Source organism: Oryzias latipes, chromosome 6 (assembly GCF_053564925.1).
Source record: "Oryzias latipes strain Hd-rR chromosome 6, Olatipes_Hd-rR_3.1".
NCBI classification, from domain to species: Eukaryota; Metazoa; Chordata; class Actinopteri; order Beloniformes; family Adrianichthyidae; genus Oryzias; species Oryzias latipes.
This window is the reverse complement of record NC_136242.1, coordinates 16691897-16713311: the sequence shown is the minus strand read 5'-3', so window position 1 is coordinate 16713311 and position 21415 is coordinate 16691897. Positions and strand designations below refer to the sequence as shown.

Sequence of the window (21415 nt, the reverse complement as noted above, 5' to 3'; positions counted from 1 at the left end):
GCGGCTTCCTCAGAGTCCCCCCGATCAATGATGTCAGTTCAGGGACTGTAGGAGTTTCTGAATCAGCGCAGGCCTTCTGCCGGCCGCCAGCGGGCGGGCGGGCAGCGCAGAAAAAAAGGGGAGGAAAAGTGTGTTTACACAGACGGTAAACCACCAGGGGAATCGCAGGGGGAGAGGAAGTCAGCCGGCTATGTGTCTGCCTTCTCCAACTTCCTGCTCAGAAGAAGAAAAAAGCCCAGGATCCTATTTCAGTCCGGCACAAGCGTGCAGAGCAGGAGTAAGCATGGAAAAACAAGGACTCAGGCAAGCTTCGCCCTGAACTTTCACGGAGAAAGAAAAAAGAGCAACTCGGACGGAGATCGAAGGTAACATGAAATTAACGGACATCTTTCCACCGACGCTAACAAACAAAAGCTCAGCACAGAAACAATGCGGGGATGGACGCGTTATCAGCCGCCAATAAATCCGTAACTACCGAATCGAGTGCGGGTTCGCTTCCCCAATGACTAGGCTGCAGTTTGAACGGGTTGTTGGTCGCAGGGTTTCGGGTTTGAGTCTTCTTCCGGCCCGAGCAACATGTTGAAACCGCGTCAGGAGATCCGGAGTGTAACTTTCCAGCTGACCGCCGCGGACGCCAGAGCTCACAGCCGCCCGGAGACTCGGTCCCAGCAGCTGGAGAGGTTGCGCCGGGTTTTTTCCCCGCAGAGTTCTCCGTGAACAGGAAGACGGCGGGTCTGCTCTTGTGTCCTGTCTGCATGCAGCATCTAATCGCATCAGGAGCTTCCGCTCAGCCAACACACTGGCCGGCTTTGTGCGCGCAGCGGCCCTCTCAGCTCCACGGCGCTCCTGTCCTGCGCGGTTCCTAGAGAGCAGGAGCCCGCCTGCGCCTCCGCTTTCATTGGAGCGCAGTTCCGATGAACGCGCTAAACCAAGCAGTTTGCATTTGACCCAAATCTGCAGGGACGCTGCGTGGGTCTTACCCCGACGCTCCGTCAGGTCTTTTTCTGATATAAAAAAAAAGGTATGGGTGGAGCTGTGGTCAGGGGACAATGATGTGATCTTTTGACCCCTTCCTTTTGGGATTTTTGGTAGGAAGTGTGGCAGGATCGGGGAAACACTCCCCTGCTGTGGGACCCCGTCTCGCTTCCATTTGTCCTTGGAAGCAGAATAGGAGGAAGTCCTGACTTTGACAGTTTTGTAGCTTGACATGGCAGATAGCAGACCTCTGGGGATAGCTCCTGTCAGGAAGGAGTTCAGCTCCTCTTATGGTTGGAAAGTTGCATTGATTTCTACGGAACTATGGACTGGAAATTCAAAAAAAGGATCCCTCAAATGAATTATTTGTAGCCACAAATTATCGTTTCTTACCTCAAATTACAATTTTGTGGGCACAAATTAGTACTTTATAGGCACACAATAGCTTTGTGCGCACAACCTAGTATTTTGTGGACCCAAATTAGTAGTAGGAAGTGAAAATACTAAATTACTAGTATTCATGCCCACAAAATAGTAATTTTATAACCCCCAAGATGCTTATTTGTGCACACAAAAGGAAAACTTGTGTGCGAAAGTTTGCACACAACATAGTATTTTTTACCCCCAAAATGTTTAATTGTGCACACAAAATGATAACTTGTGTGCTAATTTCTGTACACAAAATAGTAATTTGTACCCACAAAATGCTAATTTGTGCACACAGAATGGTAATTTATCCACATGAAATGCTAACTTCTCCACGCAAAAATGATCATTTGTATCGACAAAATGCTCATTTCTGCACACAAAATGGTAACTTGTGCCCTCAAAATGCTAATTTGAGCAAACAAGATGCTAACTTATGCACAATGTGCTAACCTGCACACAAAATAGTCATTTGTACACACAAAATTCTAATTTGAGCAAGCAAGATGCTAACTTCTGCACACAAAATAGTCATTTGTACACAAATGCTAATTTCTTCACACAAAATGGTAACTTGTGCCCACAAAATGCTAATTTGAGCAAACAAGATGCTAACTTATGCACAATGTGCTAACCTGCACACAAAATAGTAATTTGTACACACAAAATTCTAATTTGAGCAAGCAAGATGCTAACTTCTGCACACAAAATAGTCATTTGTACACAAATGCTAATTTCTTCACACAAAATGGTAACTTGTGCCCACAAAATGCCAATTTGTGCACATGAGATGCTTACTTGTGCACACACAAAATACAAATTTTGAGTAAACAAGATGCTAACTTCTGCACAATGTGCTAACTTCTGCCCACATAATAGTAAGTTTTACCCCTAAAATGCTTATTTGTGCTCACAAAATGGTAATTTATGCACATGAAATGCTAACTTCTCCATGCAAAATGCTAATTTTTACTGACAAAATGCTCATTTCTGCACACAAAATGGTAACTTATGCCCTCAAAATGCTAATTTGCGCAAGCAAGATGCTAACTTATACACAATGTGCAAACTTCTGTACACTAAATAGTAATTTGTCCACAAAAAATGGTAATTTGTTCACACAAAATGGTAATGTATGCACACAAAACGCTAACCTGTGTGCACAATATGTTGACTTCTGCACACAAAATGGTAACTTGTGCCCACAAAATGCCAATTTGTGCACATGAAATGCTTACTTGTGCACACAAAAGTCTAAACTTGTGTGCACAAAATGCTAATTCGTTTTTTCAAATGTTTAACTTGTACATACAAAATGCTTATTTGAGCAAACAAGATGCTAACTTATGCACAATGTGCTAACTTGTGCCCGCAAAATAGTACCATAATTTGTTCACACAAAATGGTAACTTGTGCCCGCAAATTGCCAATTTGTGCACATGGAATGCTTACTTGTGCACACAAAAGGCTAAACTTGTGTGCATAAAATGATAATGTTTTCTCAAATTTTAGACTTGTACACACAAAATGGTGATTTGTGCATACAAAATAGTAATTTTTGCCCTACACATGCTAACTTAACAGCCTTTACCTTTATGAATATATACATTCCTCCTCCTAATTGTCGATTATGGCTCCACAAACAAGAGAAGATCAGTCTTCCTTATCATTTCAAGTCTGGATCTCACTTTACAGCTGTTGCCATGGTGATGTGTAGTTCAAAGCATCAAAAAATTGTTTCTCTTTGATAAAAAATGTGAGCTTGAAAGCTGCAAAGGACGGATGCTTTTACAAAACGACAGAGACAGGACGCATGTGTGAATTAATAGTTGGAAAATGTAAAGTTTAGAAAAAGTTCAAAGTTTTATTTGGGCTTTAAGACCGCCTTACAACATTTTTTAAACATTTTATTACATGTTTACACTTTCATCTTTTTTTTAAAACTTTAGTAATAAACTTATTTCTTTTTCTAAACAAATTTAGAGTTGATTTTTATTTGATTCATAAAAAAGATGATAATTTCAGGGAAGAAATCTATTTAGTAAAGTTTTAATTTTAATAAAAAGTAAATGATTTATTCTTAACACATTAAATAGAATCATTTGACTTAAAGGTAAAGTTCTGGGGTGTCTGTTGGGGACAGAGCTGCACCTCCCCGGGGTTTGAGCTCCTGCTCAGCAGACAGGAGTGTGAGGGCTGCACATTCCTTTATTAAAGGAATAACCCACTCTGAGCCGTCACACTTCCTGTGCTGAGAGGGCCGGCTCGAACCGCAGCATATTTCTTGCTTGAGCTGTTGTTTCTCCTCAGAAATTTTTTCCCCTCCCCTGCTGCTGCAACATTACTCCTTTTCCTCACACTGGTCTATTCACGACTCTTCCTCGCGCCACATGTTGCTCCGGCTTGTTTCCTCTTCAGCCGCTAACCCGATTTAGTCTGCTAGATCGTGGCGGAAAGAATGAAATGCGTGGAAACATGGGGTGCTGTTCCTCCTCTTTTTAATACGAATGAAAAAAAAAACGTGGTTCCATGTGGTTGGTGTCGGACATCTTGTCACATTTTGCTTGTTCTCTGTCCCCAGGCATGGACAGCGCCATCACTCTGTGGCAGTTCCTGCTGCAGCTGCTGCTAGACCAGACTCACAAACACCTGATATGCTGGATGTCCACAGACGGCGAGTTCAAGCTGCTCAAATCTGAGGAAGTGGCCAAGCTGTGGGGGCTCCGCAAGAACAAGACCAATATGAACTACGACAAGCTGAGCCGGGCCCTGCGCTACTACTATGACAAGGTGAAGGCCGCCCCAAGGCTTTTAGCTTTAAAGGAAGGGTAGTAAAAGCTTTGCTCTTCCACTTTAGCCCACAGTCTCTCGTGATAGACACTTCCACTTCCTCTTTCTCACGACACACTGAACGTGACGTGGCTACTTTTATTGTAGAGCCTTTGTTTGATCCTGGCTGTTTGCTTGTTTTACAGAACATCATCAAGAAGGTGATTGGCCAAAAGTTTGTGTATAAGTTCGTTTCCTTCCCTGAGATCCTCAAGATGGACCCACAGGCGGTGGAGATGGGCTTGGCCACTGGAAGGCTTCCTTTGCAAGAAGGCAATGCCCATGAGCTGGAAGCAGAAGAGGAGGAGGAGGTGGAGAGTGAGGAGGAGACACAGAGGAGGACCCAGGGAGCTCTGTCGCAGCCGTGCCGGAGCGACTACCTCCACTCAGGACTGTACTCATCCTTCAGCATCAGCTCCCTGCAGACCCAGTCGGAGTTTCTCCGTGCTCTGCGGGAGCACCAGGAAGAGCCGCGCTCCGTGATCCGCTTCGGCACCAACAGCAACAAAAGGAGCTCTTCTCCTCCTCCTGTCAAATCTGAGTCCTTTGTCTCCTCCAGGGCGTCCAAACTACTCTCTCTCCCCCCATCCTCGCCGCAAACCCAACCTGGCCGAAGCTGGAGTCCCGCTGCCGCCAAAGAGGAGGAGGAGGAGGAGGAGGAGGAGGAGGAGGAGGACAAGGCGGACTCTGACCAGAACGCCCAGCCCCTCAACCTCTCCTCAGGGCACCGGGAGCGCGCCCTGCAGCCCCATGAAAAGAGGAGCAGTGATGGTAGAAACACTTCCACCGGCAGTAGTGCCAACCAAGGAGATGGACTCCCACCTAAAAGCAAAAAGCCCAAAGCTCTGGAGATCTCCCCTCCGTCCCTGCTCTTGACAGGGAGTGACATCGGCTCCATCGCCCTCAACAGCCCCGCCCTGCCTTCCGGCTCGCTCACTCCTGCCTTCTTCGCAGCACAGGTGAGACACGCCCACCTGAGAAACAACAAGCCTTTACTCCATTTCCTGCTTTCTAGACGCACTTCTGGAAACTGTTGACTCACCCATCAGGGTGCTTTCCAGCGCCATCAATCGCTTAGATAGAAGTTACACAATCGGACGCAGTGACGCCACAAACAAACGCTTTTCTACTTACTCATCACATGCAAAAGTCAGGAGCATCTGCGTCCTGTTGCAGCGCAGAGGGAACAACCGGGAAAGGATTGGATCTATCCAGGCCAGAGCCTCCAGCAGCAGACGTCTGAAGCAGCTTGACACGTGCTGGCGGACGGCTTTATTTATTTATTAGCCACTCGAGTTGAGCTTTGCTCTCCAAACAGAGAATGTGTGAAACGTGGAGCCAGAGTTGAATTTAGTCCAGATCCTCCTCAGACTTTTAGATCCCTCAGTTCAAAAATGACAAATTTATTCAAAAATATTTTTTCGACAGCCTGGTTTGAGCCCATGATTTGAGGGGAAATGAGACCCCCCCCCCCCCGCCCCCCCAAACAGTCTATTTACAGCAGCAGAGAATGAAATCAGAGCAAAACAAGCGATTTACAGAAATCTCTAGCCTCTAGGAGGGAGGAGGGGGAAGAGACCCTAAGTGATGCCATATGCTCCAATAACTCTGTTATTAATAGGAGCAGGCTGGGGTCCCTCCACCAGCAGTGCTGCTCACTTTTCTGAGGTGACACGGGAGAAAAGGAGTGGGGTGGGGAATAGACGAAAGAAATTGATTTCATATGTTTTCTCTCCTTTGCACGGGTACCCCATCCTCGCTTTCTCCCTCCCCCTCCTCCTCCTCCTCCTGCTCTCATCACTCCTGTACTCCAAAGGAGAAACCACAGACTTCCTTCCTGCTCCGCCAGTTTGTTTTTCCAAATGCCAGCGCAACATTCATTTGGCGTTCAGGAGCCCTCGCTGTGGCGTTTTACTGATTTTTCTGCGTTTGTTTCAAAATGTGTTTTCCCTTTCTTTCCTCGGTGCACGACCTTGGCAGACTCCCTCGGGTTTGCTGCTGGCTCACAGTCCGCTCTTGTCAGGCATCCACTTCTGGAGCAGCCTGAGCCCCGTGGCTCCCCTCAGCCCCGCCCGCCTGCAGGGCCACAGCTCGCTCTTCCAGGTAAGAAGCACACAGGTGAAAGAAAGGGCAGCAATCTGTTGGGGCGTTTTTTGGGAAGCATCCTCAGCACACATTCAGAATGATTTTTGTTTTTTAAAGCTGTTTTTTTTGTTTTGTTAATAAAAGGCGGGTAAAGGTGATTTGGTTAGTATTTGCAAAGCAGCAATTGCTGTGAAGCGAGTGGAGGCTTTTTGGAAGCAGGTCCTGCAGAGGTGTCCTGTTTCAGTGCCTGCAAGAGGGAGAGGAAATCCTGTGAATACTTCCTGTTTGAGCCCAGGGGAGCCGGTCTGAACAGGGTGGACTGGTTTGAGAGCTGCTCCCCATTTGCAAAACACACAAGACACCACCTCCACAGACACACACACTCCTGGTTTGAAGTCCTTGTGCACAGAAAAAATACACACTCCAGCTACTGCAAAGTTTGAGAAAGGAGAAGGAAGGAGGACAATGAACGGTTTAAATAAGTAAAAAGAAAAAGAAAAAACAGGAAATGAGAGCAGTGACAATGCTGCAGTTCCTCACCGGAAAGAAACCAACCCTCTGACTCTGTCTTCCTCTGCAGTTCCCCAGCCTAATCAACAGACACATGCCGGTCCCCCTGCCAAACCTGGAAGGAACACCCTCCTCTCTGCTCCTGTCACCCACCACCCACAAATCCTGATCCGGTGAAAAGCCTCCATCTTCCTCCTTCCGGGTGGAAATTTTCTCATTGGTTGTGCTCCTTTGTCGAATTCTGCTTCAGAAATTAGACCGGACCTCATTCTCTTTTTGCACTTGAATTGCTCTGTTTCTAGTTTTTTTTTTAAGCACTTGGTTGAAGCCATACTCCACGTCGTCTGTGAGAACACAGAACATTCCTGTCCTCCATGCACAGAATGACATGCAGCTCCTTCTGTGCAGGACTGACGTAAAAATCTATATATTTTTTCTCCTTTAAATGTTAATCACATGTGACCATCTCACCTGTGCGACATCACAGGTCATGTATGCACTATGCTTCTCTGCCAGCTGTGCCTTGTTCTAGTATTTTTTATTTTTTGCTTTATTTTGAAATCTTTGAATGAAGACGAGATTAAAAGTCAAAGAAAAACTTTTCTTACTGTTTTTATATACTGGACTTAGCATACAATATGTATTCTGAATATTTTTTTGTATTGTGAAGAATGTCATTTTCAATAAAAGCATTGAATGCTTGAACTCTTTTTTTCAAATATTTTATAGGAGGGCAAAAAATAAATAAATAAAAAAAGTCGGAAAAATGTTTAGATTTCTGTCAACTTTAAATTTAATTTCTTTACTTTGAAAATAAAACTCCAAAAAAATAAAATAAAAAAACAAAGGAAGGGAGGAGAGGGAGACAAAATCCCACACAAATAATTATTCACAAATAAAGAAAATACAAAACGTCAGATAACACTGTTAAACAGAAGAGACTCGTTAGGGGCGGGGCTTCAGTGACCGTCACACGACAGAGCAGGCATGCAACAACAACAGAGGCAATCTAGGGAAAAAGAAGATTTTTTACTCGATGGAGATGGGAATGACGCACAAAAGCAGACTGTGGTTGCTCCTCCTCTTTGTGAGGGGTCTAGATGGAAAAACAAACCATGTGGAGGTTAATCCTAACTGCACATCATTCCTAATCTCTTGCTCTAATGCCCTCGCCAGCCTCTGTCTGCGTTTGTTGGTCACGGCTGAGACCTCAGCATCCCGGAATGATACGCAGGCCTCAGACAAGAATGTGGATTTTTCCTTTCAGCAGCTCCGCTCCGGTACCGGCCTACCGTCAGGATGAAAGCCGCCGCTTATTAAAGCAGACGGCGCCAGTGATGGTTCCACGTGGGAGGAGCTCACCGCTGCACTGGAGAGGGGGGGGGGCAACGGACCCAACATCCACCCCGCTGAGCTGCTACACAAACATCACCGTGACCGTGAGCCTCAAACACACTTCTCTGTACGAAAATGTAACACAAAAAACAACTAAAAACAATCCACTACTTGGAAAAAAAAAAATAAAAATAAAAATCTATACACATTGCATGTAGTTATTAAAGTGACTGAGCCAGTTAGAATTCTAGACAGTAGTCAGATTTAGCAGCACGTTCTCCTCTCTCAATAAATATCCATGTACAGTACATAATCGTCTCTCACTGGAGTCAGACTTGGACCAAACTCAGAAGCAACGGGCGGAGTTTCTCCCCCCTAAAACAGTTTGGTTGGAGTGATGATGATCCTGATGTTCCATCCATGCCAAAAAAAAAAAAAAAAAGAAAAGAAAAGTCCATCTCTGGGTCCTGATCCGTCTGCGAGACCGTACACAGCTGGGAGATCCTCCCCACAGGACCCAACCCGTCCAGAAATATTAAAACAGCATGCTTTGTCTTCTGTTCTTCCCATTACCTGACGAAACCCAGGAAAAAAGGGGGGGGTTCAGATAGGATTGTTTCGACTTGCAACACACACCACTTCACTACAAATCCCACAATGCAGTGGGAGACAATGGTGAAGACAGTTTGATGCCTGGGCAGATTGAGGTAAAGAATCTCATCTGGTTTTTTGCTTCTTCTACACATCGATTGACTCTTTTTCTTCTGTTTTATTTAATAAAAGTATGTATATTGTTAGTGTTCACTTAATTTCATTCATCCAATGCATCCTCCATTACTTCTCCTGACTCTGAAAGCAAAATAAAAAAAACTTTTTGCCTCAAGACGTCACATTAAACTTGCTTGTGGTCCCAAACTCTGCTCCTCACCTGATTCCGGGTGTGAGGAGTTCCTGTAGCCCGGATCTTTCTGCAGCTGCACCTCCTTCAGTGTAAATATGGACATATCTGCCAAACACAAAGGTGGGTCAGAATCACAGGAGTCAGACGGAGACAGACGTGTCTCTGCATCTGGAAGAGGTCCTCCCTACACTCTGCAGCACCTTTCAAGTCATTCTTTTAGCCGTCTGCGTTTAGCTACCATCACATCGCTCTCGGCAATGCCCCCAACTGCCCCCTTCCTGTGAAAAGTCTAAGTGAACACGTGTATCTGCGTGTTTTGGGTTCGGCTGTTAAACGTGCACTGAAAGTAACTGAAAGTTAAACCCCGTTGAACTTTGAACAATCAGGGACTCAGGTTTGGTAGTGATGTTTGTATGCATAATAGCGGTTTGTAGCCGGCTGGCATTCTATGGCACAAATCTTTCATAGATTGGTAAGAGCTGTAAAAGAAAAAGTCTAGAGTCGGATTCAGCAGATTCACACCAAGGATATGCAAAAGAAAAAGAATCAGTGTTCTCTCTGCTTGTCCAGTGTGAACATCATGGGTTAAAAGTGCGCCCAGTGTGTTAATGACATCACATGGCGGGACCATAACAAAAATTTTATTTTTTTCAAATTAAATTTTTGATTTTAATTTGTTTTTTTCCTCCCTGCTTTTACTTTCTTTAACAAAAATGACAAATAATGAATATATTTAACACAAAAATTTCCTCTGGAAATTGGCTCTAACAAAAAGTTCAACTAAATAGCTGTAAAAATGTCTGCAGAACAGAGCTGCAGATGTTTGGTGAGCTAGCGCTAGCTTGAGCATCTCCTGTATTGATTTCTAATCAATCCCCATGAGAAGAGCAGTTTCAGTCAGTCACCTGTAGTCTGAACCAAGTGTAAAGTCAAATTCAAACTTGTTGAGTAAACAAGGACAGACTTACATAAGGGGAACCGATTTTTTCCTAATTCTGCCTCCAGTTGATTCATTTTTATGAAATCTTAATAAAAACAGCCTAAAAACATGACCATGTTTTGGATTTATGCCATTTTCTATTTTCTGTAGTCTGTTCAGTTTAGTTTAGCCATTACTTTTACAATTCTAGGACTTTGTGTTCTTTGTGATTTCAGCAGAGAGCTAAGAAAATAAAATCTCAATTTTCCCAAAAAAGAAATCGCCTAAAATAACAAACCTGATTAAATCGATTAACAGCCCGGCCCTAATTACTCACTCTCTGGCAGCGTGTGCACACGCGGCCCCAGGCTCCTGAAGTACGGCTGCCTCATGGCTTCATCGGCAGAAACCCTCTTTTTAGATTCAAACTGAAAAGAAAGACAAATGTGGGTGAGGTGCATGCCGGCAAGCTGCTGGTGCTTCACGGGGGGGTCATCGGTTCAGTTCTGCGGGGACTCACTTTCAGGAACGACATCAGGAGGTCGAGTCCATCATTGTCCAGCCTGCATGAAGGGAGGGGAGGGGGAGAGGAGTCAGTGAGGTAGGGCGACTCACAGATGCTGCAGGATGTAAGGAAGGAAACTGAGCAAACACGGTCAACTATTCCACAGGATTTCCTCACAGGACGGGACACGAGCACACACTAAACCAAACAACCTAGCCATGCTAGGGCTTCAATCTAAAGCACCCCACACGCTGGCTTTTAGTCTAATACCTGGGTCTCACGATAAATGTTTGCCCATTCCCTTCTCCAATGATAAGAGGACTAGCAAAAGAGGCGAGGGGTTAACACCTGAAGTGTTTACGATGTGGCGGACATGGATTTTGAAAGGATGGAGCGGCGTCACAGCATGAATGTCCCTGTCTTACCTCGGCGCGTGATTGATCAGGGGCTGAGCCTTGTACTTTGGGAACTTGTAGGACTTGAACTCCTCGATGGAGGAGATTCCCGGCCAGCTGTCTTCTGTGGGTGTGCCTGTGGAGAAACGTGCAGCCGACCTTGCATAAGTCAGGCTCTGCTGTGCCAGCTGGAGGGGCTTTTCACGCAGCCACAGGGGGGCTACATACCAGAGCTAATGGGATTAAAGCCTCATGTTAGACATTTGAGCGCCAGCAGGGGGCAGCACTGACCTAACAGCCTGAAGATGAGGTGCAGCTCGTCCTCCACCGTGGAGCCTGGAAACAGGGGTCTGCCTGCAGCCATCTCATAGAATATGCAGCCCACACCCCTGAGGAGAAGAACACATGGGGGGGGGGGGTCAAGATCATGAGGACATGTTTGCCACAACTCCAGCTAGTTCTAGTTACTCTCAAATACACATCGAACACTTCAAAGATGTCTGGTGGTGCACTGTGCAGACATATGGAATCTTAGTGCTTCCCAACAGTTGGCGTCACCCCCACAGAGAGAAGCCCCCTCACCACATGTCTATCTGCGTGGAGTACTCAGACGAGCCCAGCAGCACGTCGGGGGGCCGATACCACAGTGTCACCACCTCGTTGGAGTAGGTTTTTGTGGGCACAGACTTGGCTCTGGCTAAACCTGTGGAGTAGACAACAGAAGCACATGAATTTGACTTTTATTTACACTTTTATATTATATCATTTCAATCATGCATTAATGTTTAACTGAAGTGCTTTTTAAGAAAAAGTGTAAAGTTTAAGGTTTCATTTCGAATAGGCTTTTTCCCCCTTAACCAAAATAGTAGAAAGTAAATATAAAAAATGAACATTCTTAGGTTTTACCAAAGTCTGCTAGTTTGAGCTCCCCCCTGTCGCTGATGAGCAGGTTTTGGGGCTTCAGGTCTCTGTGCAGGACCTTCCGTCTGTGACAGTAGGCTAAGCCTCGGAGGATCTGGAAAAGGAATATCTGCAGAAAAAGAGGCAAATGTTGAAAGAACGAGACGTTTTCAATGAAAGATGCCATAAAGTGAAAACTACCACACCACCAAACGGCTTAGATTCGATAGAAACTGGTTTTACACATTTTACTGTTTATCACCACAAGGGGGCGCATTCAACAATGTCTCCCACAGCCAAAGAAAGAGTTGACAGTTGACAAAGGTGTGGGCGTCTGGGGCGCTCCTGCACAGACTCACCTTGACATTCTGCATGCTCAGGATGTTCCCGCAGTCGTCCATGTACTGCTTCAGGTCCTTGTCCTAGATGAGAGGAAGTTAGAGGAGACATCAACAGTTGGACAGCAGCTCCTCATTCTGGTGATAACGTCATGAGGGAAGTGGCGACGTTGCTGGAGGCTTACCAGGTATTCAAATACCAGCGTGAGGGATTTGTCCGTGTGCACAATGTCGTGCAGCGTTACGATGTTGGCGTGTTTGAGGTCCTTCAGCAGGGAGACTTCGCCGTGGGAAAAGAGGAGAGGTGCAGCAGTGAGGAGCCACGTCTGCAACTCTTCAATCAGTGCATTGAACTGTCCCGTCAGCCTCTACCTTCTCTGATAGCTGTGCACGGCGCCCCCTCTTCGTGTTCCAGTCTGATCTCCTTCAGCGCCACAAGGTTGTCCGTCAGCTTACTCCTCCCCTTGTAAACTGTTGCGTACGTACCCTGAAGACAATAAAAGTCATTAGAAGCAAGATGAAGCTACATTTAAAAGGAAAACAAAAATGATTAAGATCTGGGGTATGAACAGAAAAGGAAACCCGAGTTCACAGATCAGACTCACCTCCCCAAGTTTGTCTAGTTTGATGTAGGACTCCAGCTTCCCAAATCCAATCTCCGACTGTTTGGAAGGAGAACACAGCCAGTATGAACACACCGCTTATCTTAATTAGAAGTGGCGGGCTTACAGACACCATGACAAATTTCTTTAACGTCCTCGCAGCATCAGAGGGGGCGTAAGGAGAGCAAACGCTGACGTCCACCGTCAGAACTAATGTCTTCTGACCAATGACTGTTGGCTTTTTACATTGTGGACACGATTGTATTGATTAGGTGGGAACACAAAAGAGTCATTTTGACAAAAAGGAATTCTGTTTTTTATGATTTTAAATTATATTTTTATTGGATTAATGTAAAATCTTTTACATTTCGTTGACTTTCTGAGAGAGAACACAGGCAAAGACCTAGTTCTTGCTTGTAGTCGGAGCGTGAGAGTGCAGATGGGGAGCTTTAGAGGAGAAAAGTGGAGGCAGGATAAAGACAAGTGCCTGCTGAGCTGAAAGGTTAGAGTGTCAAACACATGAACCAAACCGTTTAGCACTTTGCAAACAACGCTGCGGGGCAGCAAAGTACAGGATCCAATAGGGCCGAGCGAGCGAGCGAGGAGGAGCGCTCCTCTCCGGTTCCTCTTTTGACAGATGCACATGCAAAGCAGAACCCACGAGCCAATTACCCAGCCAGCTGACAACGCTGGGGTGCGATGTGGACACGCGACAACAGGCTGAAAGGATGAGATTAAAGCATGCAGAAGCAGCAGGAGCCCTCACTTCTGCTTCTTTGCTGCATTTATGAAACAGGTCGAGTTCAGCTATATTTATCATTGTGGAGGCTCTTCCTGAACCCTGCTCTGGTTCTGTTTTCCTCCCATTCAGAACTCATCGTCGTGTGTTGGCAGGAAGCGCTGTACACGAACACAAAGGGAGTTCATCTTCACACAAAGGACCAGAAAAGGATGACGAATATGAAGACACCAGTACAAATGTGTCAGATATCACAACTAAATTCATTTAGCAACATGCAAATTCAAAATTTCTAATGAAAACAATGTAATGAATGTTTTTTTCCTCTCCTAACACTTCTTTTTTGTCAAACGTATGATGCTTTATTCCAAAAGGAGCTGCCATTCTACACAAACTCCCAATTTGGATTCTTTTCTTCTGTGTGTCGTGCTAAAACGCTTTTCCTCTGTCAAACATCATTTCTGTAGAGACGTATATTCACAGTTATCCTTTCTTTAGTAGATTTTGGAGACGTGCTGCATGGACGTCCAAACATCCTTCAGAAAAATTGCAGCTTTGGATTTTCCCCCCAATAAAAACTGAAAAAATTCAATTGTACGCGACAGTAAAGCTACATTAAAATACCAAGATAAAGTGCTTTCATCTTAAATGACTGATTCTTCAGTCAAGATCTGTTTCTGCTGTTTTTAGCAGAATTTGGTTGATTTAAAAAAAAATTCTTAGTTAGAGGCGAGTCTGTAGAAAACAAAGTTTGATTGAGAGAAAATAGAAAAAAGCTGATATTAACTATGGAATAATGATGGAAAAACAAGAATAAAACCTTTTTAAGTACTCAAATGTTTCAGAAAAGCTCTTGCTCCTCCCGCTAGATTGTTATACTAAAAAAAAAACCTCTATCTCTCACCAGAGATGCTCTGCGGGAGCGCCGGCTCAGAGGCTGGTCGAAGGGCGGGCTGTTGAGCTGCAGCTTCTGCAGGTAGCCGTCAGGTATCCGAATATCAGCGGGCAGGGATAGGCGCTTGTTCAGGTCCTGCAGAAGCCAACAAGACCATTATAGACCATTAATCATCAACAGCACTGATGAGAATCCAAAGTAAATCTACAAACACTACACTTAAAGCCCCACTCCAATGAAAATGGTGCTTATGCTGTTTTTAACATGTTCTTGTAGCAGTTTTCTCATGATGGAGAACTTATATGAAGAAAATTTAACTCAAAACTGCATTTGTGATCCTCCTTTTTCAAATCCTTGCAAATGCAGCTGGAAAAAAAAGAGCATATTTGTGATGTAAGAAACACAAACTCTCTGCTCCGCTCCATTCATTCGATCCACTTGCAGACAAATAGATCCGTGAACGTCTTTGTTTTCCTCATCTGAGCTGGCATCTGGCTCAAACCTGTACGGTTGGATAGCTTCAATATTGCTCCCCATTTTTGTTGAACGAGTACTGTTAGGTTTGGGGGTGTGAGGAAATAGGTCAAAAGATGATCAGATAAAGGCTGTTTGTTACGAGATTGATTCAGAATTCACTGTAAAGTCTTTCTTGTAGTACTTAAGTCTTAAAATCATTATTTGTTACGTAAAATAAAAACAAACATCTGGGTTCTTCCCATTATGTGACCCCCCCCCCCCCCCCCCCCACTCTGGCTGTTAGATCACAGTTAAGCCTGCCTCCCGCTCCGCTTTAACTCCATTTTTTCCTCGTTTAAAGCAGCATCAGATCATTTACACCCGCTGGCTTTTTTAAACATTTCAGCAGCGGCTCACAGACAGGCGGATAAATCTGTCAACTGGACAGGTCGTCCTTTCGTGTCCAACGGGATGGTGAGTCGGCGCTTTTCTCTTTCCAGCCGACACATTCAAACACATGCTCAGCTTGACGGAGGTGAGCTTCTTAAGTGCCTCCAGGCTGCGAACGCCAACCTGTTACCGGGCAGTTTAGACTCTGAGCTCTTCTTTGGGAAAACTCCTGCAAAGTGCAAGCATTTAAAAACAAAACCAATCATTTCTGCATACTGAACAAATAATATAAAAATCGAGTTGTTTGCATGTGAAAATGATCTGAAGTCACATGTTTAAATGCCTCATTCTTCTTGTTGAACTTATAGCAGTTATGGTTCGGTCATCTTTTTCAGATGTGTCGATTTATAGGGATGACTTTACGAAGGAAAAAAGAACAAAGGTGTCTATATGATGGAGCATTTTTCCTCGCTCTTCATCCTTTACTTGAATGTTCATCGGTATGATCTTTGAGGAACTGAGATTATGGCTTTTTGCAGTGTCATCTGTTGAAATCCTAATATGCAGCCCTGTGGTTTCTGTGTTCACTGCCAGCATCAGCAGCCTCACAGGGAAAGATGCCGCCACCGTCCCACCCACCGCCACGACCTTTGCACCTCTCCCACCCTCCACCGGTCGTCCAATCAAGCCGTTCTAATCTGTTACAACAAGGCTCCATCTGGACCGTATTACATTAATCCCTGTGATGTAATCCCAAAACAGCGGCGTTTCCTCTGCGCAGACCCACTGAAGGGGGATGCTGGCCGCTCCACCCGTTCTCCATCACACTCCGACTTCGTTTGGAATCAATCAAATCACTCCTGAGAGGAGGTGATTGCTGATGGAGGGACAGAGGGACCGCCATTAACTGCGTTTTTGTCTTCATTTGTTAGTAAAATGATCACAGAGAGTCTGTTTGCACCCACATCCAAACTTTACAGTTTCTGTCGGTCTTCATGCAGCCTTTTAAGACTTCAGTGCAGATTCAAACACAGAGTGTTGTTTAAAACACTGCTCAGGATGCAAGAGAAAATAACATATTTACTTGAAATGCCTGATAAAACCAGATTTGTTTTCCTGCCTTAATGCACGTCTGGCCTCGCTGATAAAAGAAAACATGAAAATGAGAATAAAGGGCAGAGCTGAGGCCATCTTTTTTACTAGAACACAGTGACAATCAGCTGCCCTGATTCCTGATGTATGTCAGGGGTTCAGCCCTGAAATCCCATTAGCAGCAGTTAGCCCATTAAGACCTGATCTTCACAGGTGTGCTGCTAAACTCATATGTGTGTGTGTGTGTGGTCAGCTCTGAACAGGCCCAGACAGACTGGCGGCACAAACTCCTCCATTTGTCCTAATTTGACACAAAAAACATTGAAATAAAAGCCAACATTACCAGTGTGTTATTCATAAGTAATGATTTATTAATTGTACAACAGGTTTCCCAGGTTTCCTGATAGGCGACTCAATGCGTTTACTGCATGAGCTGCAGTTTTCACCAACCCAAAAGCAACTTGTTTGAAGACTTTGAGTCACTTTCTTTTTGGTAGATTTGAAGACCCATTCCAGTGAAATCATGTTTTTGGTGTTTTGAACCTGTTTTTGGGGCATTTTTCTGATGATTGAGGACATACATAAGGAAAATTAAGCTCAAAATGAAATTTTTGAGTATTTCTTTATTCAAATTGTGGTGAATCAGGTGCAGACGAAAAAGCTCCCTGCTCTGGTTCCTTCTGATGCATCCACTTGTAGACAAAAAGATCCGTGCCCGTCTTCATTTTCCTTGTCTGAGCTGGAATCTGACCTCAAATCTCTACAGCTGGACAGATTCCATCTTGCTCGCCATTTTTGTTGCAGTATTTTTAACCTTATTCCGAACAAATAAAGCTTCACAGTATAGATTGTATAAAAATGCTGACAGTTAGGATTTAAAAATAGACTTGTAGTGAAACTTGATCTCTTTTAGGCGAGAAAAAAAAACCTGTGACATGAAAGTAGCATTGTACTAAAAAGGTTTGTGCATTGAAGCGTGCTAAACATGAGGTCAGGTGATGGGAAAGCCAAAGACAACACAAAAAAATAACAAGTCCTGTGCGTGCGCGTGAGCATTAGTTGTGCAAAGATTATGCAAGTGCCCATGATGGCAATACGCCCACACTGTTACAAAAAAAACTCCAACGTGAGGTAAGAAGCTGCATGAAATCAGGGCTGAAACAGAATCAAATATCAGAGTTTACCCATTATGGGAAGTGACTCACACCTGACAAACATTTCTGAGTTTTTTATAATTAACAAGACAGTGTTGTTACCTCTGCAGAGATGCGTCTGTTCCCTCGGTTCCTCAGACAAACACCCGTGGGCGACTGCACCTCATCGGAGGACGTCCCAGACGCTTGGTCGCTCTCCCCATCTGACCCCATTTTCAGGTTTTCGTGGACGATATCTGATATGGAAAAATGTTTAGACACTTCTCCTTTTTTTGGTCTTTTTTTTTACCGCCTGCCCTGTTCCTGGGTGGGCCTGCGTCAGGTCAGGGATGTCAAGTAAACAGTTTATCCTTTTGACAGAAGCATTTTATGGATGTAAGTGGGACAGGCCTAATGAGAAATGTTCATGCACTAAATCTAATCTGACCCTGGCGCGCGCAGACTTACGGCTCATACATTTTTTTCTGGAGGTTGGAGTTATGCTGGTTATTGTGCTCGTTCAAACCCTGCGTATGCATGAAAACTCAAGGAATTTCAAAAATAGGACATTTCTCAGATGGTGTTTGCACCAATACACCAACATCAGCAGTTCATATAGAATAAAAGAGAAGCCTGCAAAAAAGAAAAAAAAAAACTTTTGGTTTCAGTTCTAAAACAGTTAAACAAATAAAATCCTTTAATTCAGCCTCTTTTGTGCAGATTCTGAAACATCCAGACTTAAAAGAAAAAACAAAAACAAACAAAAAACAGACCCCTTTTTGCATTTTCAAAGACTGCAGATGAACATGAGGCTGACTCACCAAGGCGACTGCCATTGCGAGGCATGACCATGAGCGAGCCCAGACCCCCTCCGATGACGCTCTGTGGCCGTCGCAGTGGAGGCTTTTTGAAAGAGCCTGCGTATTGGTGAAGAAAAGAGTGGACGCTGTGGGCCGATGGAGGACGCCCGTTCCTCACTATAGGCTCTGTGGAAGAGAAGCGTTTTCATTATGGTCACGACAGGACACAGCAAAAGCATAAAGGACACCTGCTTTTGGAAAACTGGGGTCAAATTAAGAGGAAAACATAACAGATAATCGTGGCAGAAAGTAAGCTGATGCAGCCCGGTGCTGCGCATTGCCATAAGATTCAGAGGCAGTGCGGAGTACCGGCTGTAAGGGGATCAGCTGTTTGGGCTGGTCTTTACTGCTTTAACACTCAAAAGCAGCTGATGCCGCTGAAGCTGAGAACCAGGAAGCACTTGAACTCACATTTGTGTCTGTGTGTCTTAACAACGCCATGTAATGTGATTTACGTCCCTCTCTCCTCACAATTATTCGCCAATTCTTTCACTTCCTCAAACAAACGCATTGAGTGTCTTACAGGGTACGTTTGATTTGTTGTCTGGGGACGCTTAATTCATTCAAAGTCAAGTAGGCATATTGCTATGCAAGTTTGAGGTTGGTTAGTTTGCAACGGGAAAAGAAAAACAATGAATGATTCATACAGTTTCTGGACACTACTGTGATTTGTCGTTCAAGATAAAACCAAATGCAGCCGTAGCAGAGAAACATTCAGCAAGGAAATGAATTTCTATTAGACAAAGTAATTGAAAACGAAAAATGGAGGGAAGATTGTTCAAGAGGAAAATGTGCAATCTAATATTAGTAGAGGAAAAAAAAGGATTTTCATTGGAGTGTGTCTTTAAGTCTGCATATAGGAATGAAAGTTTCAAAGAGACTTAAAGAATGAACAAAAGTACCAGAAAAAAAACGGTGTATAAAGCAAAACAAATCTCTTCCTATCAGCATAATAATTACTGATTGTTCAATTTTCATTTCAGAGATGCTGCGCACCAGATTTGCTCCATAATACTCTGTGGAGGATGAATCTCAGGAGGTGCAGCAGTCATCTGTTGCAGATTGAGCGGTTTTATATTCGGATATAATGAGCACACAATCACATTTATTCTATAAGGACTTCACTGTTAAATCTGACTGCCAGCTGCCAAAGTCCTAACGCCAAATCATTAATGCCTGTTTATGGAAATACTTTGTTAGATTTTATTTTTCTCCCATCAGAGATTTTGACCATAAAGCCAGTCGTTTCAGTAATTTTGTTTTTGGTGTGATGCAATTTTCTCTAAGCATGCAGCCGTGATGCTTTCACTCCTCCTTCTTCCTGTCACTCCGACTGTTTTACGCTTAAAGATAGACTTCCTCTTTTTGAATAACCTCTTAGAATAATACTGGTCATGCGTTTCCTTTGTTGCTGTGTTAACAAAAGACTTAATCAAATCATTAAACCTTATTTGGTTAGCAACATGTAGCTTACCCTCCTACTTTCTATCAAAGAAGCGAGGACTTGCTTTATTATTGTTTCAACTCTTCCTATATCAACTTGAAGTAAAAATAAGAGAAATCCTTTTGAATTCATATATTTATTATTCTGCTTGGCGTCCCTCATCTGTTTCATAACGTCCGTAGTTCAGTGTAGATAACTGAGGGGTTAGGCAGTGAGCAGGCCTACTGAGTAAACAAGAGAATTACCCAGAAAAAGAGAATTCTGAGAAGCTGTTGATTGACACACAATACGGAGATAATAACACAACAAAGGAGAGTGAGTGAAAAGAAGTCAGCTCCGTCACAGATGGACTTTTGTCTGTGTTTAGGACTTATTTGCCCTTTTTTTCTGTGTCTAGATGAACTCGTTCATGGCACATAAGAGTTTTAGTTAAGCTGACATGGTTTAACTAAAACTTTATTTTAAGTTAAAGTAGTAAAAGTCAGCCCGGATGTCAAAAACTCAAGCTTGTCCTCTAAATGATCCAAATTTAGGTTCCAAAAATGTTGATGAGCATGTCTGCTTTTTTTTAAATGATTACAAAACCTTTTCAACAATTTAGGAGTGGGGGAAAAAAAGTAATTTAGAGTCCTTATGCCACCTCTGCCCGTCTCTGGGCTGCTGCTGCTCCTGGCCTGAGTCATGAGCGTTGCGTAATCAGATCAGAACCAAAATGCACTCCCTGATCACACAGTTCAAACCACATCTCATCTGGCCACTCCATTATGTCTCATGTCTCCTCTCTACTTACTGTCACACGGGCTGTTCAAATCCCTCCATATGAGCGACTCTCTCACACACACACACACCACGGCTCTGTGTCCCGCACTCGACGAGAACAGGGCGCTCTGGCCAAACTGGTACTAATCACCGCACAAAAAGCTTCTCACAAAGCCCGGCCAGTTTTTAGAATGCAGGGAGGGGGGCAAACTCAATGACTGAAAAGTAGAATGTGTGTGTGTGTGTGGGAAGCTAAATGATGAAGGAAGAGAAGACCCTTTGGGGGATGTTTTGAGCATTTAAACAGAGGAGGAGCTGAGTGGAGCATCAAAAATGGAAAAGAAAAGTTTGATTAAAAAAAACACCCACATTTCTGATTTCAGGATAATGTCATGGAAACTCAAGGATCTTTTTTTCCCACTATCATAGTGATAGCAATGCTCCGTCCCTGCAGGTTTTGTGAGTGTGGGAGATAAGCTGCTGCCTCTCGTTGGACACCCTGAAGGCCACGACCTTCCACAAGTTTCAGACAAACGATAACCGCAGCGTCTAACCGACCAGATCAGAGCTTGTCTACTGGGAAATAAGAGAAAAGTGCTATCATTTAAAGGCCAGTGTTCTTTTCTTTTAAATAAATAAATAAAAACATTGAAGTTTAAGATACAAAAGCACTTTTTTTTAGATGTCCTTTTTCTTCTTCTCGGTAACCAAAATGCAAATGAGTCAGTTAAGAAGTGACTATTAAATCTGAAATATTTTAAACTGACTATTCCTCCTCAGAACTCTTTAGTTTATTTTACTATAAAGTCCATAACAACAATTCCTGGTTGGCTGTTTAAGGTTATTGGAATTATTTCAATTATTTCCATAGTTACTGTTATATATTAGTCTTTGTGGCTGTTTCCTGTAGGGGTCACCCCAGTGAGT

At 43.9% G+C, this 21415-nt stretch overlaps 2 protein-coding genes across 5 annotated transcripts in view; one reads left to right on the top strand and one right to left on the bottom strand.

The window, feature by feature from the left end:
* The first annotated feature begins 59 nt into the window (after window positions 1-59).
* LOC101154863 (ETS domain-containing protein Elk-3) lies at window positions 60-7530 on the top strand. Of its 2 annotated transcripts, none has more exons than XM_023955695.2 (5): window positions 60-365; window positions 3983-4191; window positions 4377-5189; window positions 6211-6333; window positions 6896-7530. In XM_023955695.2, exons 2-5 carry the CDS (start codon window positions 3985-3987, stop codon window positions 6992-6994), a joined length of 1242 nt encoding a protein of 413 aa, XP_023811463.1. In that variant the 5' UTR covers window positions 60-365; window positions 3983-3984; the 3' UTR covers window positions 6995-7530. The 2 variants fall into 2 exon arrangements, with proteins under 2 accessions (XP_023811463.1, XP_023811462.1); XM_023955694.2 differs by lacking the exon at window positions 60-365 and adding an exon at window positions 3739-3881.
* Window positions 7531-7594: 64 nt separating this feature from the next.
* The window catches only part of LOC101164227 (cyclin-dependent kinase 17), a 29792-nt gene continuing 15971 nt past the window's right edge, over window positions 7595-21415 (bottom strand). For 2 of the 3 annotated variants that reach the window (XM_004069536.5, XM_078948560.1), the window contains exons 3-17: window positions 18247-18411; window positions 17549-17682; window positions 14364-14489; window positions 12724-12780; window positions 12491-12605; window positions 12304-12398; window positions 12140-12202; window positions 11787-11910; window positions 11463-11583; window positions 11172-11269; window positions 10911-11016; window positions 10501-10543; window positions 10318-10408; window positions 9089-9166; window positions 7595-8733 (exon numbers count right to left, since the gene is read on the bottom strand). In XM_004069536.5, the coding sequence (XP_004069584.2) occupies window positions 8696-8733; window positions 9089-9166; window positions 10318-10408; window positions 10501-10543; window positions 10911-11016; window positions 11172-11269; window positions 11463-11583; window positions 11787-11910; window positions 12140-12202; window positions 12304-12398; window positions 12491-12605; window positions 12724-12780; window positions 14364-14489; window positions 17549-17682; window positions 18247-18411 (1454 nt within the window). In that variant the 3' untranslated portion in view covers window positions 7595-8695. Of the gene's footprint in view, window positions 9010-9088; window positions 9167-10317; window positions 10409-10500; window positions 10544-10910; window positions 11017-11171; window positions 11270-11462; window positions 11584-11786; window positions 11911-12139; window positions 12203-12303; window positions 12399-12490; window positions 12606-12723; window positions 12781-14363; window positions 14490-17548; window positions 17683-18246; window positions 18412-21415 lie in introns of all 3 variants that reach the window. The other variant, XM_020703897.3, reaches the window with a different exon arrangement.